Here is a 26,787-nt window from a genome sequence, read left to right as displayed (position 1 = left end):
TGATCCGTTCCAGACAGTTTTAGGGTCTTGTAAATATTTTCTGTGCAACTGACCTTCTCCAAACCCAGACGCAACCTTAGGGATATTCAGCTAATCACCTCAGGGGTCTTCCTTGGGATGTGGATCTAGCTGCTTGTGTTTTGCCCTCTGCGCTCATGCCAAAATTTGCCACGAGTAGCCCATCTCACGGTCGACTCTATCACGTTATTTGCACGAACTGGTCTCACAGGCCTCGACTGTGTATAGGGTCGATGGTCTCAGTCCCCTTATGCGCTCGGCTCTCATACCATATGGGAGAGACCAACGAGACTCGGGCGTCGAGGGCTACCTGACGTGACAGACATGGGGCCACGTGTGACATGATCGTTGCTCGACGTGTCAGTGTGAATTTTCCCATACAACAGTGGTTAACAAGAGAATGATAATAGAGAAATATTAATAAATACCTTTTAATGCATACGTCTTGATTTTTACCTATTATTATTAATTAATATCCTTTTTAATCAAATAATTATACTAATAAAATTATACTAATTAAGAGTAATGGGCAAAATCTAAACCCGTAAGTTCAATAATTTTCTCATGATTTTTTATATGATAATAATATTATTAGGGGTAATTTTAGAGACTAAAGGTTTAAATATCACTGAATTGGACATTTTTTCTTCAGCCTTACACAGACCATCTTATTAAAAATATGTTTAAAAAGTATACTCAAATTATTATTGGGGTTTATTATGAATCTGTTTAGAATGCATACTTAAATCATTATTTGGATTTATTGGTGGGAATTTGATGGGAGATAAAATTTTAAAATTCAAACTATTTGTGAGATAACAAATACTATAGCACAATCATGATTTGGGTTAGTATAGTTTTCAAATAAAACTTGGGCCTCGTTCGCTTCGCGAATTTAAATTTTTAATTTAAGCTGAATGTGATATTTTTTGAGAGTTTTTAACTGGAACAGAAAAAGTTAGATATGACATTTTCTGAGAACTTTTAATTATAAAAATTTAGAACTAAAAATTTAAATTAGTGAAATAAAAGAGACATTTATAAAATTACGTCTCAACTCAAAGCTCCTCACACGTGTGAAGTCAATGAAGGCTCCTCGCACGTGTCCCATCCCACCGAAATCACGATCATCATCGTTCACCGAGTTAAAGCCAGAAAATCCCGCCCTTCTCTCTGGCATTTTAAATTTAAAAACTTTCGAAATCCGTTGCGTTTTTCTCTTCATTTCCATTCTCTGATTTTCTCGGGCATAAAAAGCTCTCTGCAAGAACGAACCAACTACTTTCGAATTTTCTCTTCCATTTTCTTGCATTTTCACGCCGTACTGATTCTCCACTTCGACGACAATGGAGGACGGAGAACCACCGTGTCCGTCGCTATCGCCGTACAGGTTATCCTCCTCCTCTTCTTCCATCTTCAGAGACATCTCGAATTTCAAGACACCGAAGCGTCCCGCGCAAAAACTTAACTTGCAGTCTCCGAGCACTCAATTCTTCACGGCGTCCAAGCAGACGCCTTGGACTTCTTGGTCGACCGCTCGCCGCCGGCCTGCTCTGGCTCCGCCGTCTAGCCGGGCCAGGACAGTTCGGAGACTCAAAGCCCTAGAATTTGAACAGTCCCAGTCCTCGCGGAAGAGCCAGATTCAGAAAGAGCGGTCGTTGAAGTCGCTGGCCAAGTCGATCACCGTTTGGCTCAATTTCCTTTTCGAGAATCCTGGTTCATGCGGGTGCGATTTGTCCACCTGTGGCGGCAATGTGGATCGAAGTGAAGTTGCGACCAAAGGGAAGAGGGATAGTTTTCCGGGAATCGGGGTCCGGGTTGACGCGGCGTGGAGGAATCCGAAGCGTCAAAGAGATTCAGCGTGGCGGGCTGAGGATGCGGAAAATATAGCGGGGTTTTCGAATTCGGCGTATTTGAGTTTGCAGAATTCGCTGAAAGATGTTTGCAGTTTTGAAGATCTGAAGAAGCGAATGCGGGTGTACTTGAACTTGGGCGGATGCAAGGAGGTTTTTGATGTTATGACTCAAGTGGCTAAGGTTTGGCTTTCAGTTCTATGAACTATAGGATTCTCTTTTCTTTGATTTTTAGAAAGTTCAGGAGGAGAAATTGAATTTCTTGTCAGTCTTAGTGGAGTGTAGTTACCGTGCTAGGTCAGTGAAGTTCATCGAGGTCATATATCTGTAGTGCTCATAGAAGGACTATCTTTCGCTCTAAAAATGGGGTTTTTAAGCTTAGTATATGCATAACTAAAAATTCACTGTTTTTATTATCAGAATATTGATCAAGGGAGGTTGAAAATGAAGGCACACTGTCCCTTAGTTACTGATGTTGGATTGAAGGAGAAGGCCATCAGAATCCTTATGTGTTACAACCCAACATGGCTTCGAATCGGATTATACATTGTTTTTGGTGGTGATTCGTTGTTATCTAATGGGGATGTTGATTCCGATCAAGAAACTGCATTCTTGAAGATGATTTTTGAAAAGCAGTTCTTTTCACATGGTGATTTAGCAAAAGCTTACGCTTACAACAAAATGGTTGAGGGTTTGTACAGGCCAGGTTATTATGAAACTTTGGGGAATATTGTATTGAAGAGATTTTTGTTGCTTGTTCTTGTCCTTGATAGAGCTAAATGTCAGAGCAGTCTTTCTCAGAAGTATGGAATTGACGGAAAGGATGGAGGTTCCCCTTTATTATTCACGGTGCAATCTAGTATTAAGTCAAGTCGTCAGGTGATTCATGGTAATTGCCCTTTCGTTTACATTCGAAAATTTTCTAAATTTTCCTTTGTATAATGGCACTTTATCCTACTCCAGGTTGACATTGCTCTCCTCTCTGTTCCAAATTAGATTTTCTGTCACCAGATATTATGCTTGGAGAAGGTAATATTCTAGCACATCTGATGATAGTAGGATACAAAGTACCGTATCAACAGGTAGGCGGTTCTCCAAGTTTAATGCTATTTGCAACTGGGGAAAATGAGCGTGTTTATGTGTGTTTTTAAATTTGTATACATGTTATGTATGGGCGGGGGCCTATTGGTGCTTTATAATTTAATTTAGCCTCTTTATCTGCATGTTTACGAATTGAGGATGAAGCATGGATTCAGTTCAAAATACAATGTAGGTAATTATGTCATCAATTGAATTATCATGACTAAAATTTACATAATTTTGCAGAGTGCTCTCGCTGAATATGATTTCCAAGTATCAGATTTGTTTGTAGATCTCCAAGATGGAGTGAGGCTCTGCCGAGCTACTCATCTTTTGCTGGATGACCCCTCTATACTCGCGGTTGTTCCTTTTCCAAAAGTGAATTAGTAGACTTAAACTCTGTTTAGCTTGATCTTCAATATTGTTTTTCTGATCTCAAGGCTTAATTGTGGGAGCAGAAATTGGCAGTTCCATCAGATACTCGCAAGAAGTGCTTGGTAAATTGTGGTGTTGTGATGCAGTATCTTAGTCAGGCTGGTGCAGCTTTATACGATGATGATGGTGTAATGATTGTGGGAGATGACGTTGCTAATGGGGACAAGGAATTAACTCTTTCCTTGCTCTGGAATATGTTTGTTCATCTGCAGGTCTTCCCATTTCTCATCTTTGTAACCGTAAACTTTTCCCATTGCATAAAGGGTTACCTAGGAGTTTATGTTGTCTACTTGTTAATATGATTGACTATTGTTCCCTGCAGTTACCTCTTCTGATGAAGAGAACAATGTTAGCTGAGGAAATTTGCAAAATTCGTGGAGCTAACGTGGTATTTTCAACTATAAATATGAACAGTTTTCTCTTTATTTCTTTATACTTTAGATACTATCTGCACTCTTGGTTTTAAGTGAATTAGACATGAGCTCCTTTGTTATTTAACATCCAACAGGATCACTTCAACACTTCCAGTTCCACTCCTTTGGAAATGCTTTTAAGTTGGATCCAGGTATTGCTTCTATGTTATGGAACATATGTTTCCCGTTAATTCTTGAGATTGCTATCATTTGGTAGTTTTTCACACTTTAAACTATTACAACATAGTTGATAACTAACATTGTGGTTACAGGCAATTTGTCAAAATTATGATTGCAAGATCGACAACTTTTCGTCATTGGTCGATGGAAAAGGAATTTGGTGCTTGCTTGACTATTATTTTCGCAAGGAACTTCCTTGTACTTGTTCATCAAAGGTGTCCGTGTATATTCTATTCCAATCTTTGCTGACTTTTGTGTAGACAAATAGAGTTTCCTTTCCTCTATTCTTACCTTAGTTAATTTTTCCAGGACTCTCATAGATCAAGCGGTGAAGAATCAATTGTTTTAGTCACCGATTACCCAGATGCGGTGCACAATTTTCTATTATCACAGAGATTGACGACATTGTTGGGAAACTTTCCAGAGGTACTTGTTCACTGGATGTCAACAATTTTAAGCTTCATCTCAAGCTTAGACATGTGATTTTGTCAAGTATAAGTGAATGGTTTCGAAAGCACAATTAAATGCAGGAATTATTGTCCAACAACGTGTACAATTTAAGCTAAATGTAATTTATGTTTGTAGTTTATAGTAAACCTTAAGTAACAGTAAACATGCATGATTGTTGCTTCATCTGAATTTAATGCTGTGGACGAATCTAGACTAATTAGGACTTATTTATGATAATTTCTTAGGTCAAAGGAATATGCTAGGTTTATGCCTATTGTATTAGGAAATGATTATTCTTCTTTATTCTTTCCTTTTCTACACTGTTTTCAGAGCCTTTTTATGGCCGGTTGTATTTCATTCTAAACAATAAGAGAATAAGATATAAAGCAGTGTTTTCCGTTCACTGTTTTCTACCCGTGTGCGTCATATGGTATCAGTGCCACCAGTTGAAGAAAACAATGTATAGAACAGCTTTGACTGGAGCAAGCGGAGGTGATGTTTCTGAGGTTGCCACGAGCAGCCTTAAAACAACCTCCACAATTGCTCCCACTGCTATTCCCGAGAACATCAATCATTCCTCCCTGCAAATCACAACACAGAAACTGAATGGGAAGGATTTTCTCAAGTGGTCCCGTTCGGTCCTAATGGTGATTCGAGGAAAGGGAAGGCTCGGATATTTATGGCCCGTTCATTTTGCTGATTCGAGTTTATAATTCGAGTTGAGATGTGATTTTATGTGAGAGCTTTTTACTGTAACAAAAAAGTTAGATGTGACTGTTTCTGAGAACTTTTTACTGTAGCAAAACTCAAATTCTAACTCAAATCGGTGAAGTGAACAGGGCCTTAGATGGCTCAATTCCAACACCAAATCCGAAGGATCCCTCTTATGCAAATTGGGAGGCGCAAAATTCAATGGTGATGGCTTGGTTAATCCATTCTATGGAAGATAATATTTCCGACACATACATCCTCCTTTGCACAGCTAAAAAGATTTGGGATGCAGTCACAATGGCCGACTCGGACTTGGAAAATACCTCACAGATGTTTGAATTGAGGAATAAGATCCGAACCCTAAGACAGGGGGAGAGCGATGTGACAAAATATTATCATGAGGCCACAAGACTGTGGTAGGAATTGGACCTGTTCACTTCTCCCTCTTGGAAAGACCCTGATGACTCGGTTTTGTATAGAAAGTTGGTGGAACGTGAACGTGTGTATGACTTCTTGGCCGGATTGAATAAGGATTTGGATGAAGTTCGTGGTCGCCTACTAGGGATGAGACCACTTCCTCAAATCGAGGAAATCTTTGCTGAAGTCCGTAGAGAAGAGTCAAGGAGGAGAGTCATGTTAGGAACCACCACCTCAAATGTGGAAAAGTCTGCCCTAGTTGTCTGTGGACGAGAAAGTCAGGGAGAAGTGAAACCAAACAAAAAATGGTGTGATCATTGTAAAAAGCCCTATCACACCAGGGAGAATTACTGGAAGTTACATGGGAAACCGGCCAATTGGATTTCTAATCGAACTCGTGGACGTGAAGGAAAAGGGTTTCAGGCATCAATGGAAAAACCAGAGGAAACTGAACCATTCATGGGAACCACGGCCTTTACCAAGGAGCGGATGGAGCAATTGAAACAAATGATAGTGCAATTCTCTTCGATGTCCCTTATGACTCAGAAAGGTAAAGCTTTAACTGTTTTTTGTGGACTAGCCGAGAAAGGAGAACCATGGATTCTCCATCTGCTTGTATTTTTCAGGACCGATCATCGAGGAAGAGGATTGGCAGTGCTAAGGAACGAAATGGTCTATACTACTTTGAGGATGATTCAAGTGTCCATGGGCAAGCTCAAATGGTTGCAACCACCTCTCTTTCAAGAATTCAAAAAATTATGTTATTGCACTATACATTAGGACATCCCAGTTTCTCTTATATGAAATTCTTGTTTCCATCCTTGTTTGAAAATAATGATAAGTTTCAATGTGAGATTTGCCAATTAGCTAAACATACTCGTGTCTCCTTTCCCCCATTATCATATTGTGCATCTAAATCATTTGTTCTTATTCATAGCGATATTTGGGGACCTTTCCTCATCTCAAGCATTACCAATAAAAAATGGTTCATTACCTTTATTGATGATCATACACGTGTTTGTTGGGTTTATCTTCTAAAAGAAAAAAAAATCTGAGGCCGAGGGTATTTTCAAACAATTCCATTCCATGGTTAAAACACAATTTGATGGGAACATTAACTTCTTAAGAACAAAAAATGGGACTGAATTTTTCAAAAACACTTTGGGGGAATTTGTCGCTACTAGTGGGATAATTCATCAAAGTTCATGTGTTAGCACACCTTAACAAAATGGGGTATATGAGAGGAAAAATCGTCACATTTTAGAAGTAGCTTGTTCCTTGTTGTTCACAGGCAACTTACCAAATTTTTTTTGGAAGGATGCAGTTTTGACTGTTACCTATCTGATTAATAGGGTACCTTCCCGCGTCTTAAAATTTCAAACCCCAATAGATTGCCTATACAAGTCGTATCCACAGTCACGGTTTCCATCTTCGTTAGAGCTAAAAGTGTTTGGTTGCCTTTGTTCACAATCTTGATCCACATCGGGGAAAATTGGATCCTAGGGCTCATAAGTGCATTTTTTTGGGATACTTGGCGACTCAAAAAGGGTATAGATGTTATTCAATAGAGAAAAGAAAATACTTTGTGTCTAGAGATTAACCATTTTTTACCAAAAATTCCCTTCAGGGGGAGAGAGTGTGGGAAGAAAGTTTTTGGGAAAAATCAAAACTGACTTCCATCTCAACCTCAAATGATTCAAATGTGTGGGAATTCTTTTGGGATTTTGCCCCTTCTTTAGAAACCCAAAGTCATATCCCTTCCAATCCGGCAGAAAATGTTCAAAAACCAGGAGATCAAGAGGAAAATCCAGCCAATATTTCTGAAATAAACCCACCAGATAGCCCTGAAATTAATCTTGAAATCTTTCCCGAATCAGCTCCACCAGTTCTTACTCAATCCATTCGTTCAAATCAGATCCTAAATCAATCTCTTGATGAACCAAAAAATCCGGTATCTATAGTGCAGGAACATAATAACATAAAGAGAGTGGCTTGCAATTTTTTGATTGAACTTATGTGCGCAAGAAGAACCAAAAAAATGTAGAAAGGCAGGAAGTTCCTCGCCATCAAGAATCGGAACCAATGATAGGTCTTGAAGTGGAAATTAATGACTTAGAGATCCCAGTTGCATTGAGGAAAGGAGTAAGATCCTGTACAAAACATCCAATGGCCCATTATATTGGATATGATCATCTGACAAACTCTATGAAAGCCTTTGTAGCTAACTTCGCCAGTGTGGAGATTTCAAGAGATATCTAAGAAGCTATGAAGAAGTCCGAATAGAGGCAAGCTGTTTTAGAAGAAATGAGAGCTCTCGAAAGGAACCATACTTGGGATGTGGTGAGAAGACCAAGAGAAAAGGCTCTGGTTGGATGTAAGTGGGTCTTCACCGTCAAATACAAGGCGGATGGGTCTATTGAAAGATACAAAGCTTGTTTGGTGGCTAAGGGCTATACTCAGACATATGGGATAGATTATCAAGGAACTTTTGCTCCAGTTGCCAAGATCAATACAGTTCGAGTTCTGTTATCCATTACTGCTAACTTAGATTGGTCGTTGCAACAACTTGACGTAAAAAATGCTTTCCTTAATGGGGATTTGGAAGAAGAAGTCTATATGGAGATGCCACCGGGATTTGAGGACAAGGGTGATCAAGTTTGCAAGCTAAAAAAGTCCCTGTATGGACTAAAGCAATCACCGCGAGCCTGGTTTGATCAGTTCACTAAGGTGGTTAAGGAATAGGGATACAAGCAGGCCGGAGGAGACCACACGTTGTTCTATCAGCACAAGAATGATAAGACCGCCATTCTCATCGTATATGTTGATGATATTATATTGACTGGAGATGATCTCGAAGAATGGGAGAGACTAAAGAGAAAACTGGCAAAAGAATTTGAGATCAAAGATTTGGGAAGTCTCAGGTACTTTCTTGGAATGGAGATTGCCAGAAATAAATGTGGGATCTCAGTCTCACAAAGGAAGTATGTGTTGGATCTTCTAAAAGAAACAGGAATGATGGGTTGCAAACTTGCAAAAACTCCGGTGGAGCCAAGTTGCAAGAAAGGAATGAGAGACAGTGATCCTGTAGACAAAGGTAGATTTCAGCGTCTAGTTGGGAGACTAATCTATTTGTCACATACTAGACCTTACATAGCTTTTGATGTTAGTCGAGTTAGCCAATACTTGCATGCACCCACTGAAGAACATTTAAAAGCGGTGTTTCGCATCCTGAGATATCTGAAAGGAATACCTGGACGAGGCTTGTTCTTCAAGAAAGGAGATGAAAGAGGTGTAGAAGTATATACTCGGATGCTGATTGGGCAGGAGCTGTTGATGATAGGAGATCTACTTCAGGGTATTGTACTCTTGTTTGGGGCAATCTTGTAATGTGGAGAAGCAAGAAGCAATCCGTTGTCGCAAGGAGCAATGCCGAAGCAGAACTGAGATCTGTGGCTCATGGAATTTGTGAGGTTTTATGGCTGAGAATGTTGTTAGATGAACTTAAGGTTGGAGTTACACTTCCATTGCGTGTTTATTGTGATAACAAGGCAGCCATAAATATCTTGCATAATCCTGTACATCATGACAGGACTAAACATGTGGAAGTGGATCGGCATTTTATCAAGGAGAAGATTGAAAGAAGGAACAGTCCTTATGTCATAAGTCCCTACAACTGAGCAAGCTATCGATATTTTGACCAAGGGATTGTCTAGACCCTTATTTGAAAAATTAGTAGACAAGTTGGGCATGCACAACTTATACAGCCCAACTTAAGGGGGAGTGTGGACGAATCTAGACTGATTAGGACCTATTTATAGTAATTTCTTAGGTCAAAGGAATATGCTAGGTTTATGCCTATTGTATTAGGAAAGGATTATTCTTCTTTATTCTTTCATTGTCTACTCTGTTTTCAGAGCCTTTTTATGGCCGGCTGTATTTCATTCTAAACAATAAGAGAATAAAATATAAAGTAGTGTTTTCCGTTCACTGTTTTCTACCCGTGTGTGTTCACAAATGCTTTACACTGACATGATGCATGGATTTTATTTTATTCTATTTTTTGCTGCTCCGCAGGTTCTACAGATCAGTGACATACTTGAGTATAGTGGAGCTTGTAATGATAGGAGTGTGGTAATCCTGTTGGTATTCCTTGCATCAAAACTGATTGTCAAGAAAAACCTGGTAATGCTTTAAGTGCCAGCTATGGTAGATGATATTTTGATTGTTGTTAGTTTCATACGTTAAGCATATCTTAATATTGTTTTCTTGCAGGATCAATTGAATTTCCATAAACTCTTAGGTTGTAACTGTCAAAGTCCAGTGAGAAAATACTCTAGTGCGGAGCCATGTTTTTCAAGTCCTGATCTAGTACGAACCAAAGACAAAACATATGGCTACAGTACCGAAGGTTATTCTCTTTACTGCGTTCTCTTGCAGCAATTTATTTATGCCATTATCACGTATTACTAAAGTGAGGTTTCTACACGCTTCATTGTTTCATATTTGTTGCGGAAAGATTTATTTTTAGTGTGTTCCGGAGGTCAATATATTATTTAATTAAAACTATTTTACGTCACTTTTGCAGGGTGAAAATTTGCGGTGTTTTACTTTTTTTCCTTTGCTTGCAACTAGTGCTGTGTTTAAGTCACTACGTTAGCAAAGCTTTCTATCCACGTAGTTAAAAGTTGCTTATGTTGTGTTTTAATCTAATGTTTCCTCCTCATCCTCCACCTCCTCGTCCCCCTCCTCCTCCTCCTCCTTCTTCTTCTTCCTCCTTTTTGTCTAAAATAGATGCCGCAAGAAAATTTAAAGCCATTCAGGCTTGGTGGCGAGCTATGACCGAGAGAAGCTATCAACGTATTGCAAAACCAGAAGCTTCTCCAATTTTGTACCACCTTACAACAACTAAAAACAACATTAAGAATCAAAGAGGTAACTACAATGGCTTTGTAGTATCTTTTATAAATTCTTTCTTATTTGCAACCCTGGCTTTTTTATTCCTATATTACTTAATGTTCGTTTCCTAGAAGTTGTATACAATTCATTCTGTAACCGTGCAATCCATGTCTAACGTTAACAGAAAATGCTGCCAAAGTTATACAGTCTCATTTCAAGCGGGCTCTTAAACGCCGCGACTATTTGAAGATGTTACATGCTGCTTCTCTTTTACAAACTGTTTTCCGTGCATGGTTAACTGTGAAGAAGAAACCATCGTGCATAAATTTTACTGCTATGCAAGATCAGAAGTCTTCATTTGGTACTTTCTCCTTTTCATTGGTTCGCTGATATCCCTTATCCTTGTGCGGATTAACTAGAAGTTCTTACTAACATGATCTATTTGGCTAATAATGAAGAAAGGTGGAAACAGTCCGAAACATGGAGGAGATATGTCATGTTCATAATTGAGAGGCATTGTTTTGTCAAATTAAAGAAGTCGGTATTGCTTATCCAGCGAGCAGCAAGGAATTGGATCACTCGTCGTAGACTAGATGATCGCAGCATAGAAACTTCTGAGATTTCTGCTCCTGATCTAGTCAATGCTTCCATTGTCATTCAGAAATACCTTCGTGGGTGGCTAGCAAGGTCTGGGTACATCTGTGAGGTTGCTCAAGTACAGAAAGTTTTTGTTTTACAGCCGAAAGAGGATCTTGATGATTTAATCAATGCTTCTATTGTCATTCAGAAGTACCTTCGTAGGTGGTTAACAAGGTCTCGGTTCTTATGCGAGGTTGCTCAAAAAGAGAGAACTTTTAATTTACAGCCGAAGAAGAGTGTTGATGATCTAATCAGTGCTTCTATTATCATTCAAAAATATCTCCGTGGGTGGTTTGTAAGGTGTAGGCACATTCGTGAGGTTGCTCAAATAGAAAAAGCTTTTCATTTAAGCCTGGAGAAAGGTGTTGATGATCTTCAAACAATCGAAGAGGTTGAAGTCCAGCTTACAGCGAAGTGTTCTGTTATTTGCAATTCTATCAAAAATCAACACTTTGCTGCAACCAAAATCCAAAGTCATTTCCGTTGTTTGATATTGAGAAGGGGATTTCAAAGTCAAAAGCATGCAACATTGAAAATTCAAAGTTATTTTCGAATGTCAAGATGTTTGAAGACATATCAACATCACAAAGCTTTAACCAAATCTGCAACTATTATTCAATCTTTTGTACGTCAATGGATTTGCCATAGAGAAGCTTGTAGACGAAGGGATCTAATAGATGCTATCCAAGTAAGTAGCCTGAAGTACTTAATGTTTTGTTTCCATTAATCATAGAACTTTTGGTAGTCTTCATTGTAATTTTATGAGCCTCGTCTATTGTAAGCAGTTGGTTTCTTTTTTTCACGGCATTTATATCCTTAGGATACACATAACAAGCTATGTATTGGTACATTGTTTAAAAAATTTTAGAGACATTGCCGTGGTTGGTTGGTAAGAAGGGAATTCCTTTCCCAAAGGGAGGCTGTAATAAAGATCCAAAGTGCCGTTCGAGGGCTGAAATGCAGAATGGGATTACATCGTCAAACACTTGCTGCATTGGAAATTCAACGCTTTGTCAGGGGGCAGTTAACTAGAAAGAAGCTTTTAGGTAGATAGTGAGACTTCTGCTTACATGTTCACCATCGTGAAATTCATTATAGATGCATATGTATACTCTATAAGTAGTGGCTTGAAACTTATACTGGTTTATGGTTTGTTGCAGGGACGTCCTCGCAACGTACACTTGCTCCTAATGGTCATATTTCCAGGAGTTCAAGAGGCTGTAATCGAAGTTCTGAATTGACATTAGTTTTGTATTCGGTTGGAAAACTGCAGAGGTGGTGGAGAGGTGTTTTGTCACTAAAACTTAAAATGAGGTGTGCCTTAATAATTCAGTCCCGTTTTCGTGGCTGGATAGCCATAAGAAAAACTACGAGAGAGAGGCATCATATTGTAGTGATACAAGTAAGATATTCTCTTCATTTTGCTTTCTTTTATTGAGTTGAATTAATATGAATGCAGACTATTTGAAGGACCAATTCTGACTGTTTTGGTATTAGGAATATTCTAAAATCGTTTTTCACTTTATTTTTTATTTCATGAATGAGTTGGATGTTTTTGCATATTTATATCCATTTACGCATATATATTTGCATTCCCTATTGACGTCAATTTGATAAATTTAGTAAATACATTTTCCCTTTTGAATTTTTTTGAATTACAGTCGCACTGGAAGGGTTACCTTGCACGGAAAGAATCAAGAGGACACCTATTGGACTTACGCCTGAGAATGCAACAGTCAGCCGCAAATGTGGATGATGGAATGCGCATAATAAACAGACTTATAGCAGCTCTTTCAGAATTGCTGAGCAAAAAAAGCATTAGTGGCATTCTTCATACTTGCGCAACTTTGGGTGAGCTTTACATGAAAGTTTTTTGTGTCCGGACTTGCATTGCATAAAGCACTACTTTACGGGTTTAAAAATAGACTCCCCAGAATTAAAGGCATAAAATTCTTGACCTGAGCGGCCTATTTCAAAAACATTCTCACACAAGGGCTTCTTAAGAAGCTCGAGAAAATAAATGCGCATTGTTTGTTACATGATCCATGGTTCATATTTTATTACTGGTTCAATTAAAATTATGAACATATCTTACAATACATTACAATAGAGAAATGAGAAAACCTATAATACTTTTGAGGTCATTAAGTGATTGGTCATCGAGTTGTTTCATCTCTGGATGTTGCCTCAGCTTCGCAACCCACAGACTCCATTTTTGAGTTAACGAGTCCTTTTTCGCAGATATGGCTACAAGGTACTCTAAAAAATGCTGTGAAAAACTTGTCGATGCGGGAGCAATCAGCACGTTGCTCAAGCTCATTCGCTCAGTCAGTCGAAGCATTCCTGATCAGGAGGTCGTAAAGCATTCGCTCTCTACTCTTAGAAACCTTGCCCGCTATCCGCATCTGGTTGAAGTGCTAATTGACTGCCATGGTTCTATAGAAATTATTTTATGGGAGCTGCTAAGGTCCGTGTATCAGTTTAGACCGATCACTGAAGTAGTAATTTTCTTTCATCTTCGAATGAACTATGAAGTACCAACATTTTATTGCCTTTTCAGGAACAAGGAAGAAATATATTTTATTGCTTCTGAAGTATTGAAGAAGATATGCTCAAGTCGTAAAGGTATTGAAGCTGTACGCAAGTCACCTGCCGTTCTGAGAAGGCTACACAATCTTGTTGAGGAACTCTCAAGGAAGGCACATAACGAGAAGAGGTTCGATCTACGATATTTTAGTTTCAAAATATGTCAATATATATATATATATATTATATATATAGGCAACGTCTCTATCAGGCACTTGATATATATATATATATATATATATGTCACAGTTCAGTCTGATTACTCACGCCTTAATGCAGGGGTGTCCGAGGTCAGATGGCCAGAGAAAACACAGATAGAAGATTAAGAGAGGCTGTTAGTCTTCTGAAAATGGTTACAGAAGGATAAACAGGACTTTTGGATTTGACATAAGAGAAGATGCTTATATTTGTCTTTGTTCTTTGAAAACTTTTCAGAGAACAACTTGAAAACTAATTAGAAACACTTCTATGAGACTAGCTGAGTCTATGACGTACCATCTCCAATTCAACTGGCTTCTTTTTTGTTTTTTTTAAGGACCTTCACTAGGCTAAAATATCAATAAGTCAAATTTTTTATCTATTAAATTTAAATAAAAACATATAAACATTAAAAAATATACAAATTTAACGGTTATAAAACTTGACTTATTGGTAAGCTAAATAATTTCTTTTCTTTTAAATGCAAGTTCAAAAGTGTTTCTTTTTTAAATTTTTTTTTAGCGCATTATAAAAATAGGGGTTAAAGAAGCTTTCTCAATTTACAAGTTTTAAATCAAGTTTATTTTGCAAGTCACAGAGTTTTTGATTATTGTTTAGGTAGAGAATCGAGGCATTAAAGAGCTTTGATATTGTGGTCCCATGCTGCCCTGCCGCCCACAAAATTATCTTCTTGAAGAAAATGAGAATTCAGATTCTGCCCCCAAAACTATCTGCCGCCCCACTCACAGGTGTTTGCACGGCAGTTTCACATAAAATGAAATTTAAGACTTTTTATTTGACCGATTTAAATTTTATTATAATAATTTTTTATAAAATAAAATTTAAAATTTATTTATTTTACCGATTTAAATTTAAAATTTAAATTTTATTATAATAAAATTTATAGTAAATTTTTTTTTAAAAATAATTATATTTAAAATTTTTATTATAGTAAAAATTTTTAACATAAAGTCACATTTTAATTTAAATTAAAAATTTACATTAGTAAACTGATTTAAATTTAAAATGACCGATATTAGAAAGCATACCAAACAAGAAGTTCCGATCAAGATCATATTCCCAACGTGGTTTAGAAAATAAATAAAACTGCTTTAGGATTTTTCTCCAATTTTGCTGAACACACGAGTTTAAGTACGGAAGATTAGATAATCCTCTTGGCAATTGCAAAGACATGCTCTCCACGAAAAAAGTTTTTTGTTTCATTTTTTTTTTCAATCGAGTTAGAATTGACCTCTAACCTGTGTAATTTGATCCATGAACACCCCCGTATAATTTGTTTCACTTATGTTTATTTATGTTTTTCTTTTTTAATAATTTGCTCATGTTATTAGAAACTAAAATTATTAGAAACTAAAATAGAAACCAAGGAACATCCTTTTCGCAACAAGTAAAGCCAAATCAGGAATTTCACCAATGATCTTTTAAGGAAATAATACCTATCTTTCCCACAACCCCACCACATATATCACCACCTCACTAAGCTACTAAGCGTGATAGAGAACAGAGATCAAGCAGCTCTGGCCAGAGTTTCAAGCTGTTGAGGCACATCTGCAGGGTCAATATAGAAACCCCTTCTGGTAAAAGACCTTGGAACTGCAACTGTCAACACTCCATCTTCATATTTAGCTGAAATACCATCAATATCGACCCTACCCGGAAGCCTGAATTTCCTCATGAAGGTCCTGGCAGGCTCCGAGAATTCATCGATGGCCTCGGTCCGGATTATGAGGTACCTTGAGTCCTCAACTTCCACTTTTATCTCCTCTTTTCTCACACCTGCCCAAAAAACAACCGAAGAAGAAAACTTTTTAATGCCCAAATGAAAACATAATAAGAAAGTCATGAAGAGAAAAAAGGATTGTTTTGAAGAAGGTTTTTTTACCAGGGAGGTCAGCTGAGAAAATGTGAGACTCCGGGGTTTCTGACCAGTGAACGTAGTTTTCTGGGACAAGGTTGTATGGGAAGAGAAGATGAGAAGGGATAAGATATTGGTAGGAAGCAGGGTGGATCATTGGAAGCTCCATTGCTTGTGCCTTGTGGTAGGGAGTGCTTCCAAGCAGGGTTATGGTTTGTATGATAAGGGAGGTGACAATGTCTTTTGGGGGTAGCCTAGTAGTTATAGAGATTACTGATTAGAAGGAAAAGGAGGCAGTTGGGTGGTCTTTATAGAACAAGTTGCGGTATTCAAACTTTTGCCCTTTTCTTCGGGGAGGAAAAAAAAAAAAAAAAAAAAAAAAAAAAAAAAAAAAAAAAAGCTTATCCCTTTGTCTAGGTACTTGATGAAGCACATGGGCTCTAACAATTATTTATTCTAGCGTCAAAAAAGGAAAAGGCCAAAATATATATATATATACACACACGGTGCGTTTGAAATTGGTTTCAAAACGTTTTTATTTTTTGTACGAAAATAGAAATGAAAACGTTTTTATTTTCATTTTTAAATTATTTTTGAAAATACGTTTGGTAGTTTTATTCAGAGATTGATTTCAGTTTTAAAAAAAACTGAAACTGCGTTTGGTGGTTTCATTTTTGAAAACATGTAATAGTATTTAATATATTAAATAAATAATAATTGAATCCCAAATAAAAACACTAATAATTAATTAAATATGAAAATTACAAAGTGGATGTTTGCAGCCCATTCTTTGACTCCTCATATATCAGTTATACATAGAAATTCTCAATTGCAGCCAGTTATTTCGTATTATCGTCCTTATCACACATATACAATAACACTTTCATCATTAAAATAAATCACAATTTTAAAGTATATAGACACACACACACACACACGCAGGGGCTGAATCAACCCCAATGGGGGCCTCCCAGGGGCTAAATCAACCCCAATATCAGCCTCCCAGGGGCTGATACAGCCCCAATGTGAGGCCCCCAGGGGTTGAATCAGCCCCAATGGGAGGCTCCCAGGGGAAAAAAAACACGGGAAAAAAATCACCAAATCAGATAAAAAACATATCAAAAAATTAGAAAAAATACTCAACCAAATCAAACGGAAAACATATCAACCGATTTGGTTGAGTATATCAAATCAAAAACATATAAAAAAAGCCATAAAAAAAACAAATCAGAAAAAATGCTCAACCAAATCAAGCGGAAAACCATCAAACGTTTTTGTCTAGGGGCATACCTCGGTGAGAAAAGGGCGAGACGAGAACGGGGCAGATCGGGCAAGAAGACACCGGAGGAGCTCAGGCGAGAACAAAACGGAGGAGCTCGGGTGAGAAGCAAAAGGCGCAAGTCAGACGAGAAGGAAACCAGAGAAAACGAATCGGGCGAGAAGAACGGAGGAGCTCGGCCGGGAAGAAGGGCTGAAGAAGGGCAGAAAAAATCTGAAGAAAGAAGAGAGAACGGGAAGCTGAAGAAAGAAAAGCAAAACGAAAACGAAAACGAGAAAATGAAAATAGCTTTTTTTGCGTTTTCAGAATTTCACAAAACGAAAAAAACGGTTTTATTTTTGTTTTTTTAAAAAACTTTCGCCAAACGCGTTTTCAATTTTTTACTTTGAAAAACGTAAAAAATGAGATTAAAAACGGTAACAAACAGGACCATATTGGTTCTGTTTGTATGTTAACCACCAAATTGGCCAATAATAAACTTTGAAGATGCTGGTTTGGGAAATGGGATCCACTGTGTGAAATATCAGAGTGCTGGAGACATTAAAATAATAAAATCTTTTTTTTTTTTTTTTTTTGGGGGTAAGAGGAGGCATTAAAAAATCTTCTTCATATATGATGTAGCAGAAAACAAGCAAATCTTAAAAAAAAAAAATCTTTTTTTTTTTTTTTTTTTTGGGGGTAAGAGGAGGCATTAAAAAATCTTCTTCATATATGATGTAGCAGAAAACAAGCAAATAATGAAGTAGAAAATGTAATATTAAAATTGCTTCGGATAAAGTATGAAGTGGAAAACAAGCAAATCAGGTTAATATTATTGACATGATTTGAACCCGTGATTATGATTATGTTCTCACAAAAAAATTGAATAAAAAAGTTTCCATCAATAAATTCTGTCATAGAATTTGAATTTAGAATCAAAATCACTAAAATTGAACCCATAAACCAAATGAGTCCTAAATATGTTTTAAACATCAGAAGCAGAGTCCTAAATTCCTAATGCTTTATGTTAGGGAAAAGTTTCTCAGATTTTCTCGGTTTAGGTGGTGTTCTGCCACTGGAAATTTAATTTTCATCTTTTTTCCACTTGGTCAATATTTATTTGATCTCTTTCAACAACTGGAAAATTTTCCTTTATCTCTCACAAAATGGCGAATGGGACATGGGTACTAAGATTAATCAATCAAAAACTGGATGAAACTCTAAACAAGGAATCAGTTATAACCTTCTAAGACTATTATAAACATTACAGGATACTAGGATTAGAAAACAAATAGTTCCGACGGCCATTTCAAAGTAAATACAGATACAGTTTTGATAGTAGAAAAATGAAAGACAACAAAATTCAGCAGTTTGAAACTGTTCTACAATATGGAGAGAGTTCAAATTCAAATAAACAAATAAATAATGCTTACCGACAACAGAGAGTTCGGAAATGCAATGGGAAAAACGAATTTAATATTCCCACCTCATTAGTCTCTCTCTCAGTCTCTCAATCAAACAGTTGGATTTGCTTAAAGCTTGAATTTGTAATCATAAAAAATACAACTGCAAGAAATAAATCCAAATTTGGTCTTCATGGTTTAAATTCATGTATTTACTCCGAGCACAAAACCATTGCTATATGCAGGAAGATTGCTAGAAGCTTCATGATTCTTCACCGGCGAGCGAAAAGGGTTCGGTGTTACAGGATGTGTGATATGCAGTCCAGTACTTCTAAGAACCTGTTTAGCATTTGCGCATGATATCTCAGATTGATCTGTGAAAAAGGCTGGAATAGCCATGGATTTGATCAAATTAAGAGCTCCACCCCAGCTTGCATAGCTATCCAATCCGCAATTTAGAGCAACAATCACATGCGGAGAAGGCAAGTAGGTAGCTTCCTCCTGATAGACACCTCTCACAAGATTCACCCTCACTCTGCTACCAATTCCTGAAGTTGTCCCCGACAAATTCGTTGGAACTTCTGGCCCCACCATTATTATTTGTATGTTACCCAATCGATTGAGCAAATGACCAACTTCTGCAAATGCTGGCATCCAGTCCAACTCCCCTTCTGGCCCTAAATAGTGAAGAATGACCTCCTTCCCTTTGAGTAAGAGGTTCTTTGAACTGATGCTGAGAGCCGTCAATATGTAATAAACTGTCAGCGGATGGGAGAGAATATCAGCAACTGGGCTTGACAATGGCAGCGACCGGAGATTATAGTATTCTGACCAACCAGAGAGAAGGATTGGGCTCGACATACCATCCCTCAAATGATGATGAAAAGGCGAGTCGCGAGGATACTCTTCATCATCAAGCCCACCCCAAGAATCCCATAGTCCACCTTTAACAGGAAGGAGACCAAAAGGGCAGTGAGAATAGCAACTACACTTTCTTCTCCACATGCCCTTTTGATGGATACCCAATGATTCAAGCCACTTACAAGGCTGGTCAGCAGTACAAGGAAACATGAATATTTTCATTGCCAGTTCTTCCTCCCTTTCCATCATAGCCTTGTAAAGACCACACATGCTTTTGTGAGTTTCCTTCCAGTGTTGCTTCTGGCAGACAGAACTGCAGTAGAGCACAGCTCGACATCGCCCACAACAAAGAGCCTGTTCTCCATGAACCTCTTTCTCGCATGCTGCACATTGCCGCAAGCTTCCATTCAAGTACAATTTTACATCAACAAAAATATCTTCCCTTGGTGGCTCTGCATATTTGGTTGGGGTGGAGCTAGCTGTCGAACTAGCCTTTTCTTCGTACGCCTGACCAGGCGGGTGTGAGACCGTCACTGCAACAAGGTCATAGCCTTTGGCCATCTCTGGAGGCCATTGTACATCAACCGTCTCAATAAACGGTTCAAAGTACATTAACCTAGACCACTTTGGTCCACCATCTTTATCTACTTGAAGCAACGGGTGCACCAAAGCAATGGCTTTCATGGCGGCATAGACAAACCTAAGCTCTTCAAGAGTTGGATTCCTAAACTGAAGAGATCCAGAAGACGCACAACGAGCAACATCGATCACCGGAAAACGATTAGTCCCCGACACTTCCAGTGACAGCGACTTAATCATTTTGCGATTCGAGGGGAACATCAACGACTCAGGTTCATACGTGACCCTCAAAAGCTCTATGTTAGGAACTTGTACAGTCTCGGTCGAGCCCGTCATCTTCTTAGCATCATTTTCGGACCTAAACATGTTAAAGCCAACATCCCCACCATCCCCTCCAACGAATTGCACACATGGGAAAGGCTGTTTCTTGCCAGACCAATCTGAATCCTTCCCAACCCGAATGCCGAAAAGATGCCCTGGGCGCAATCTTTTCCACGGATCAGTCCTATACAGAGCAGCAGCAGCTTTAAACACAGACTTAATAAAATTAGGAGCAACACCTTCTACTTTCATGAGACATGTTCCGGATCCCGGGCCAAGCCCCGGACCAGAACCAAATTGCTCCTGAAATCTACCAAACAGGCTCTTCAAATGCAAATCCATTTTGGCTGTTGTACCTGATCTAACCAATTCTTTGACTTGAACAAAATCCCAATAGAAAGATCACTATCCTCAGCTAATTCTATAAGACTCAAAGCCAATTAATTTAGTCAAAAATGGAAAAAGATTTCCATTTTACAGTAGCTTCCTATGTCCATCCACCATCCAAAAGGACAAACAATTTTCAGACAAAAAACATGCTAAGAATAGCAATTAAACTGCATAAAATCTGAAACACACGAAATCGAACTTGGCGAATTTGATAAAACTTCAGGGACAAAGATTAACGCTGCATACCAGTTTCCATCGCCGAACTGAGAAAGATCAAAAATTTCTATTTCGAGCTCCAAATTACAGAGACTCGGACGCGACTCAGCGCTGAGTTGAGGAAGAGCGAGTCGGATCCCAAGCAAGTCGTCGACAGTTTAACTCTCGCTCTCTCTGTCTGCTCTACTGGCAAGTCAGAAAGAGAGTGGAATCGCTTCGACGAACGCAAGCAAGCACCAAATATGGACCATGGGCCCATGAAAGGAATGGGCCATTATGTTGGAGGGTAATTAAAAGCCACGGCCCATTGGCCCAACTCTTAAACTTATTATTTACGGCGTTGGATTTTTATGACAAAATATCCGACGGTCCCGCCAGCCGCTGTGGCGGCTGCTGCTGCGCTGACGGTACTGGGGCCACTGGTAGTGGGAGAGAGTAGTATAGATGATGAGGAGATCATGTCGTTGTGGTTGTGGTTGTGGTTGTGGTTGTTCATTGTGGTGGATATCATGGAGGGACGATTATTTGTGGGTTCTGAGACTATGTCCATATGATAACAACAACAATATTGGTGATTTTTCTTTTCTTTTTTTTTTTTTTTTTGGTTGGATCTCCTTAGCTGACTCTTGGTTTTTGATGATTTTAGGGTTTGTTGGCTATAGTTGGTTATGATGATGGAGGTGAATCTCTCATTTTGGTGCTAAAAGCGGGAATTTGATTGAAGGACTAGCTAGATTGTTGCTAGATTTTGCAGTTGCATTGTTTCCATATATATCTATATGTCAGAGGGGGTTGGATTGGATGTATGGAGGGGAAAATTAAGAGAGATGGGGAAATTAATTGGGAAGAGAATAAAAGAATCGCTTGTGGACTTCACTATCTAGCTTTGGTTTGGGGTTGGGAATTAAAAGGGTATTTGCTTTGTTTTGAGCAATGAACAGTCTGGCGAAAGAGATCTTGAAAACTGCAGTTATTGGGTGTGTTCGGATGATCTTTTCTGAGGAAAAAAGTTTTTTTTTTTTTTTTTTTTTTTTTTTGGGGGGGGGGGGGGGGGAATCTCTAGCCCCATCTCCTCACAATCATTCTCAGTCATATAATAACACAGTCGTTTCCCTGTTTATCCCTCTCTCTCTTTGGGGACCTTTCCTTTTTAGGGTTAGGGTTCGGGTTTCTCTCTCTCTCTCTCTCTGGGGGGGGGGAATCTCTAGCCCCATCTCCTCACAATCATTCTCAGTCATATAATAACACAGTCGTTTCCCTGTTTATCCCTCTCTCTCTTTGGGGACCTTTCCTTTTTAGGGTTAGGGTTCGGGTTTCTCTCTCTCTCTCTCTCTCCCCCGGTCCCTCTCTTATCCATCTTCTTTCTCTCTCTCTAAACCCCGGATATTCATCATCATCACTATGATGCAACCAGGAGCAGGCGTGGGACCCCAGGCAATGGGCCAGCAGTATCCTCAGCATGCCCAGCAGCCCTACATGATGATGCCGCCGCAGGCCGGCCAGGCGCCACCGGTTTGGGCCGCTCAGGGCCAGGTGGCTACGCCTCCACAACAGCAGGCTCCGCCGCAGGCCCAGCTCACCAGCGCCGACGAGGTCCGGACGCTTTGGATCGGAGACTTGCAGTACTGGATGGAGGAGAACTATCTTTACAGCTGCTTCGTTCACACCGGCGAGGTCTCTCTATATAATACCTAACTCTTTGCTTTTTTGGTTTTTGTTTTTTGCTTCCTTTATTATTTGTTCTCAGATCTGTGTTTTTTACGTTAGGGATTTTCGGAGCGCCTAAAAAAATTATGTACTTTTAACTCTGTTTTTCTTTGTTATTAAAATTTGGATCTTGATTGTGCTCGTTCCAATCTTTGGTACTGATTTAGTCGAAATTTTTCCTGAATCGTAGGATGATAGATGAATACGTAAATGGGTGTAGGAGATTGGTTGTTTAAAGTTTATATTTCGACGTTAGTTTTATGCTTGGACTAGCTTTTTTTCCTCCCTCTACAGAGTGGGATATTAACATGTTGTATACTATAGCCTAATCCGCTTGGTCTAGTGGCAAGGCGGGTTTGGGTGGGGTGGGTTCGGGGGAGGTTGTGGGTTCGATCCTGGATCGTATCAAAACATGTTGTATACCATACACTTTTGTGGATTTGTTTGTTAATTACTTAAGATGTGTGTTATAATTGTAGGTTGTTTCGGTGAAAGTCATCCGTAATAAACAAACTGGTCAGTCAGAAGGTTATGGCTTTATTGAGTTTGTTAGCCGCCCTGCTGCAGAGAGAGCCCTCCAAACATTCAACGGATCCCCTATGCCAAATGGTGCTCAGAATTTCAGACTAAACTGGGCATCTGCAGGAGAGAAGCGTTCTGACGATACGCCTGATTACACAATATTTGTTGGAGATTTAGCTGCTGATGTTACAGATTACACGCTTCTGGAGACGTTCAGGGGCCGGTACCCATCGATTAAGGGTGCAAAAGTTGTTATTGACAGGCTCACTGGCCGTACGAAGGGCTATGGTTTCGTTAGATTTGGAGATGAAAGTGAGCAGATCCGTGCTATGAATGAGATGAATGGCGTTCTCTGTTCTACCAGACCTATGCGGATTGGCCCTGCTGCAAACAAGAATGCAGTTGGTTCTCAGCAATACTCCAAAGGTTTGATTTTTTTCATCTGTTCTTTTGATGTTTCATGCCATCTTTTTGTGTCTTGCAGTTTCACTATACGAGAAAAAAAATCGTTTAGTTCAATGATGCTGTTACTCTAAGATTGTTCCTTTTTTTCTCTTTGTTTTTTTCCCTTTTTTATCGTCTCTTTTATTCTGCCACCTCTAACATGGTAAGGTTGTATTTCCATTATTTTTTGGATACGCAGCAGTATGCTGAACACTATTTGAAGTTTCTTTCGGTTATGCTCTTGAAGATAAGCAGCAAATTTCCATTGTCTTTTACTTCCTATAATTTCGTTAAAAAATTTGGGTAGGGTAAATGCTATTAAAATCTTATAAACTTATTAGAACTCATGTTGTCTCAAAGCAGGGGGGTCAAGAGGCTCTGTCATCTAGGGGCCTGCTACTGATTTCAGCTGAAATGGTATTCCCTTAGGGCGTGGCCTCACTTAGGTCAGTTACCATTTATGTATGAGTTGCCCGTTATTCACGTGGCATTTGTTATGCTACATTGCTTATTTTTTTTCCAGCTCGTTCTATTGGTTCAGCTTTCCATTTCCATAAAGTTACAATTCGTGACTGTTCATGCTGCTTAAAGTTTGAAGTCCATGAGATTTAGTTATTTTTTTTTTTTTTTTTTTTTTTTTTTTTTTTTTTCATTTTTCTTTAAAGTTATTTCGTGGTAAAGAAGGGTTTAGTTTTTTTCAGCGCTCCTACGTTTCTTTTGAAATTTTCTATTTCCCCCAGCTCTTCTATGATGTGCAATTCTGATGATCTATTTAGCTTCCAGTCCATGAGAGGAGATTTAAGGAGCACAGGTAACAAGTCATTGCAAGTGCCAGATACTTCATGTTTCAGGCTAATTGTTGTGCTTGTGGCCTTCTACTTCAGTTCTTTTACTATTATGATTAGGGTCTAGTCTTACTGTTGTGTCTCCTTGATGAGTCCATATTATTTATTTATTTACTGCGCCCACTGTTCTGTCGAGGATATATTCCTTTGTGTTGGAAGTGCTGAAGTAAGTCAATATGTTTAAATCTTCAGTTCTGGTCTCAGGATGTATGCACTACGTTCTGTCTTTTTTTCTTGTACTTGCATTTTTTCCTTCTGAATATCCTTCCAACATTACTTCTGCTTATATGGTGTTGTGATAGGATAGTCTCGTGTAGCAACACAAATGTTCATACTGCAAAAGCTTGTAATCAACTCATTAATGTTTTTATCCTAATGGCAAGAACTATGTTTACGTAGCAGTACATTGTGTAGGGCATATATATTTTCCATGTTTTAGGCCGCCACTGTTAAGACTTTCCAAATGTGTTTTAAGGGTAATGGCAGAATGGTAATTGCCTTGTCCTGCATACTCTTTGTTACAAGCTCTTATGCAGTACCATTTTTTTAGCCATACATATTTACTTCCTTAAGATGTTTAGTGGTCCTTGTAGATATCTGTCGCGTGTAAACACTCTTAGGTGTGGTTCTTGAGTTTTATAAATTTGTACTTATGGATAGGGACTTACTAATATTTGAGGTGGGCTCATTTGGATAATCTCCCCGCCCCTTTTTTTTTTAATCTAAAAAAAAGTTTGAAGTAACAGCATCAGTGATTACAGGGTTTTCTTTTCTTTTGTTCTTTTTTTGGGCTGAGTGAATACAGGTTCTCTATTTGATGTAACAGCATCAGTTATTACTGGTTCTCTATGTTATGTTACACTACAATAGCTAACCGTTTTTCAAACTTTATTTTGAATATGTCAGCTTCATATCAGAGTTCTCAAGGGGCTCAGAACGAGAATGACCCGAATAATACAACTGTGAGTACTTTGTATATTTCCATGCTTGGAAAGTTAAACCTGTCACAACCTTTCTCCTGACTTGTAGATAACTTTTCTTGCAGATATTCGTTGGTAATTTGGATTCCAATGTAACGGATGACCACCTGAGACAAGTCTTCCACCAATATGGTGAGCTGGTCCACGTGAAGATACCAACAGGCAAGCGCTGTGGGTTTGTCCAATTTACTGACAGGTACATTCATTTGGCGGTTGTATCATCAGCTATATCTATCCTAAAAGTATGTGTAACACTTCACTTGGTTGTGTGATATGGTGATCAGGAGCTGCGCTGAAGAAGCTCTCCGGATGCTGAATGGGAGCCAGTTGGGAGGACAAAACATTCGACTCTCTTGGGGCCGTAGTCCTAACAAACAGGTTGAGTTTTTATATCTTGATATGGCAAAACGCGGCTTATAACATGGAATGCCTTGAATTAGACTGATTAATCAATCATAGGCTCTTTGTTTTCCTTGGAACTTGACTGATATGCATTTTATGTATTATGGTGCAGCAGCCTCAGCAAGATGCAGGGCGGCGGTTACTATGGATATGCACCGGGTCATGAGGGCTATAGCTATCCTCCTGTTTCCCAAGATCCGAGCATGTACTATGGAGGCTATCCTGGGTACGGGAACTACCAGCAGCAGCCACAACAGCAGCAGCAGCAAGTGGGATACAGCTGAGGAGTTTGAATCCTGTCTTGTCTTGTGGGGGTGTCTGTCCTTGGAAGTAACTCAATAATATGTTTAGATACTCCTCTCTTTCTTATCTATCTGGTTTCTGGAATATGGATTTTTATTTTTAGGTTTTTATTTTGTATTGCTAAAGACAATATGAAGTTTCGCAAACTCTCTGATCTTCTGCTTCTTAATATATATGTGCTTTTGGATGTGTATTTGATATGTACATCCTGAGTTTTTGGGAACCAGTCTGTGTTGGTGACGTGTATGTTTTCATTTTGTAGTCGTCATCTAATGGTAAAATCGGGTTGATTTTTTCCTTAAAAAAAAAAAAAAAGAGGTTGAAAACTCCCTCTTTTCCAGAATATGACATACGACCAAGTGGGCGCGTGGTAGTTGTTTTTTACTTTAATAATTAGCAAAAAAAAGTTTTTTATTTTTATTTTTTAAATGTGTGCAAGATATCTCCTTTTTTAAAAGCGTTTTTTTAGTTTTGTTAAATTAAAATTAAAAATTCTTAAAAAAAAAAAATAGAAGTCCAAGGTTTAATCACTGATTGAAAATTCCTTAGTAAGATATCGTTTTTAAAATGACGAGTGATTAATTAATAATTTTTTAAAAGAAAATAGTAAAAAATATGTCAAATATGAAAAGTTTAAGAAAGTATATAAGTTAATTTTTAATTATAGAAATTAATAGACTATAACTTGTCAAGTTATGGTTCATAACCAGATAAGTTACTATTGGCCTATTAATTTTAATTCATCTCAAGTCTTGACCTATTTATCTCTCTCCCTTTTTTAAAAATGGTAACTTTTACAAAGAG

General features: G+C 38.4%; 4 protein-coding genes across 5 annotated transcripts; 2 read left to right on the top strand and 2 right to left on the bottom strand.

Moving 5' to 3' along the window:
• Window positions 1–1,253: 1,253 nt before the first annotated feature.
• On the top strand, window positions 1,254–14,147 carry LOC21396058 (abnormal spindle-like microcephaly-associated protein homolog). 2 transcript variants are annotated; one of them, XM_024168934.1, is made up of 20 exons: window positions 1,254–2,054; window positions 2,292–2,760; window positions 2,868–2,953; window positions 3,198–3,311; window positions 3,410–3,598; window positions 3,709–3,774; window positions 3,895–3,951; window positions 4,072–4,194; window positions 4,289–4,405; window positions 9,641–9,739; window positions 9,830–9,965; window positions 10,349–10,489; window positions 10,638–10,814; window positions 10,912–11,780; window positions 11,961–12,138; window positions 12,253–12,494; window positions 12,754–12,943; window positions 13,334–13,559; window positions 13,653–13,808; window positions 13,958–14,147. In XM_024168934.1, the coding sequence occupies exons 1-20, from the start codon at window positions 1,365–1,367 to the stop codon at window positions 14,043–14,045; spliced, it is 4,413 nt and encodes a 1,470-aa protein (XP_024024702.1). In that variant the 5' UTR covers window positions 1,254–1,364; the 3' UTR covers window positions 14,046–14,147. The 2 variants fall into 2 exon arrangements, with proteins under 2 accessions (XP_024024702.1, XP_024024701.1); XM_024168933.1 differs by having other exon boundaries at window positions 9,632–9,739.
• Window positions 14,148–15,302: 1,155 nt separating this feature from the next.
• Window positions 15,303–16,047, bottom strand: LOC21396057 (15.4 kDa class V heat shock protein). Its single transcript, XM_010103140.2, has 2 exons — window positions 15,780–16,047; window positions 15,303–15,673 (listed from the first exon to the last, which is right to left on the bottom strand). Exons 1-2 carry the CDS (start codon window positions 15,919–15,921, stop codon window positions 15,405–15,407), a joined length of 411 nt encoding a protein of 136 aa, XP_010101442.1. The 5' UTR covers window positions 15,922–16,047; the 3' UTR covers window positions 15,303–15,404.
• A 2,270-nt stretch (window positions 16,048–18,317) lies between these two features.
• On the bottom strand, window positions 18,318–20,833 carry LOC21396056 (zinc finger MYND domain-containing protein 15). The gene is made up of 2 exons (XM_010103139.2): window positions 20,811–20,833; window positions 18,318–20,595 (listed from the first exon to the last, which is right to left on the bottom strand). The coding sequence occupies exon 2, from the start codon at window positions 20,514–20,516 to the stop codon at window positions 18,618–18,620; it is 1,899 nt and encodes a 632-aa protein (XP_010101441.1). The 5' UTR covers window positions 20,517–20,595; window positions 20,811–20,833; the 3' UTR covers window positions 18,318–18,617.
• Window positions 20,834–22,116: 1,283 nt separating this feature from the next.
• LOC21396053 (polyadenylate-binding protein RBP45B) lies at window positions 22,117–26,206 on the top strand. The gene is made up of 6 exons (XM_010103136.2): window positions 22,117–22,454; window positions 22,967–23,435; window positions 25,205–25,260; window positions 25,344–25,474; window positions 25,563–25,661; window positions 25,793–26,206. The coding sequence occupies exons 1-6, from the start codon at window positions 22,182–22,184 to the stop codon at window positions 25,962–25,964; spliced, it is 1,200 nt and encodes a 399-aa protein (XP_010101438.2). The 5' UTR covers window positions 22,117–22,181; the 3' UTR covers window positions 25,965–26,206.
• Window positions 26,207–26,787: the final 581 nt, after the last annotated feature.

The sequence above is a fragment of the Morus notabilis genome, unplaced genomic scaffold (genome assembly GCF_000414095.1).
Source record: "Morus notabilis unplaced genomic scaffold, ASM41409v2 Scaffold637, whole genome shotgun sequence".
NCBI classification, from domain to species: domain Eukaryota; kingdom Viridiplantae; phylum Streptophyta; class Magnoliopsida; order Rosales; family Moraceae; genus Morus; species Morus notabilis.
Note: the sequence above shows the minus strand (reverse complement) of the source record. Positions and strands in the feature narration are given on the sequence as shown.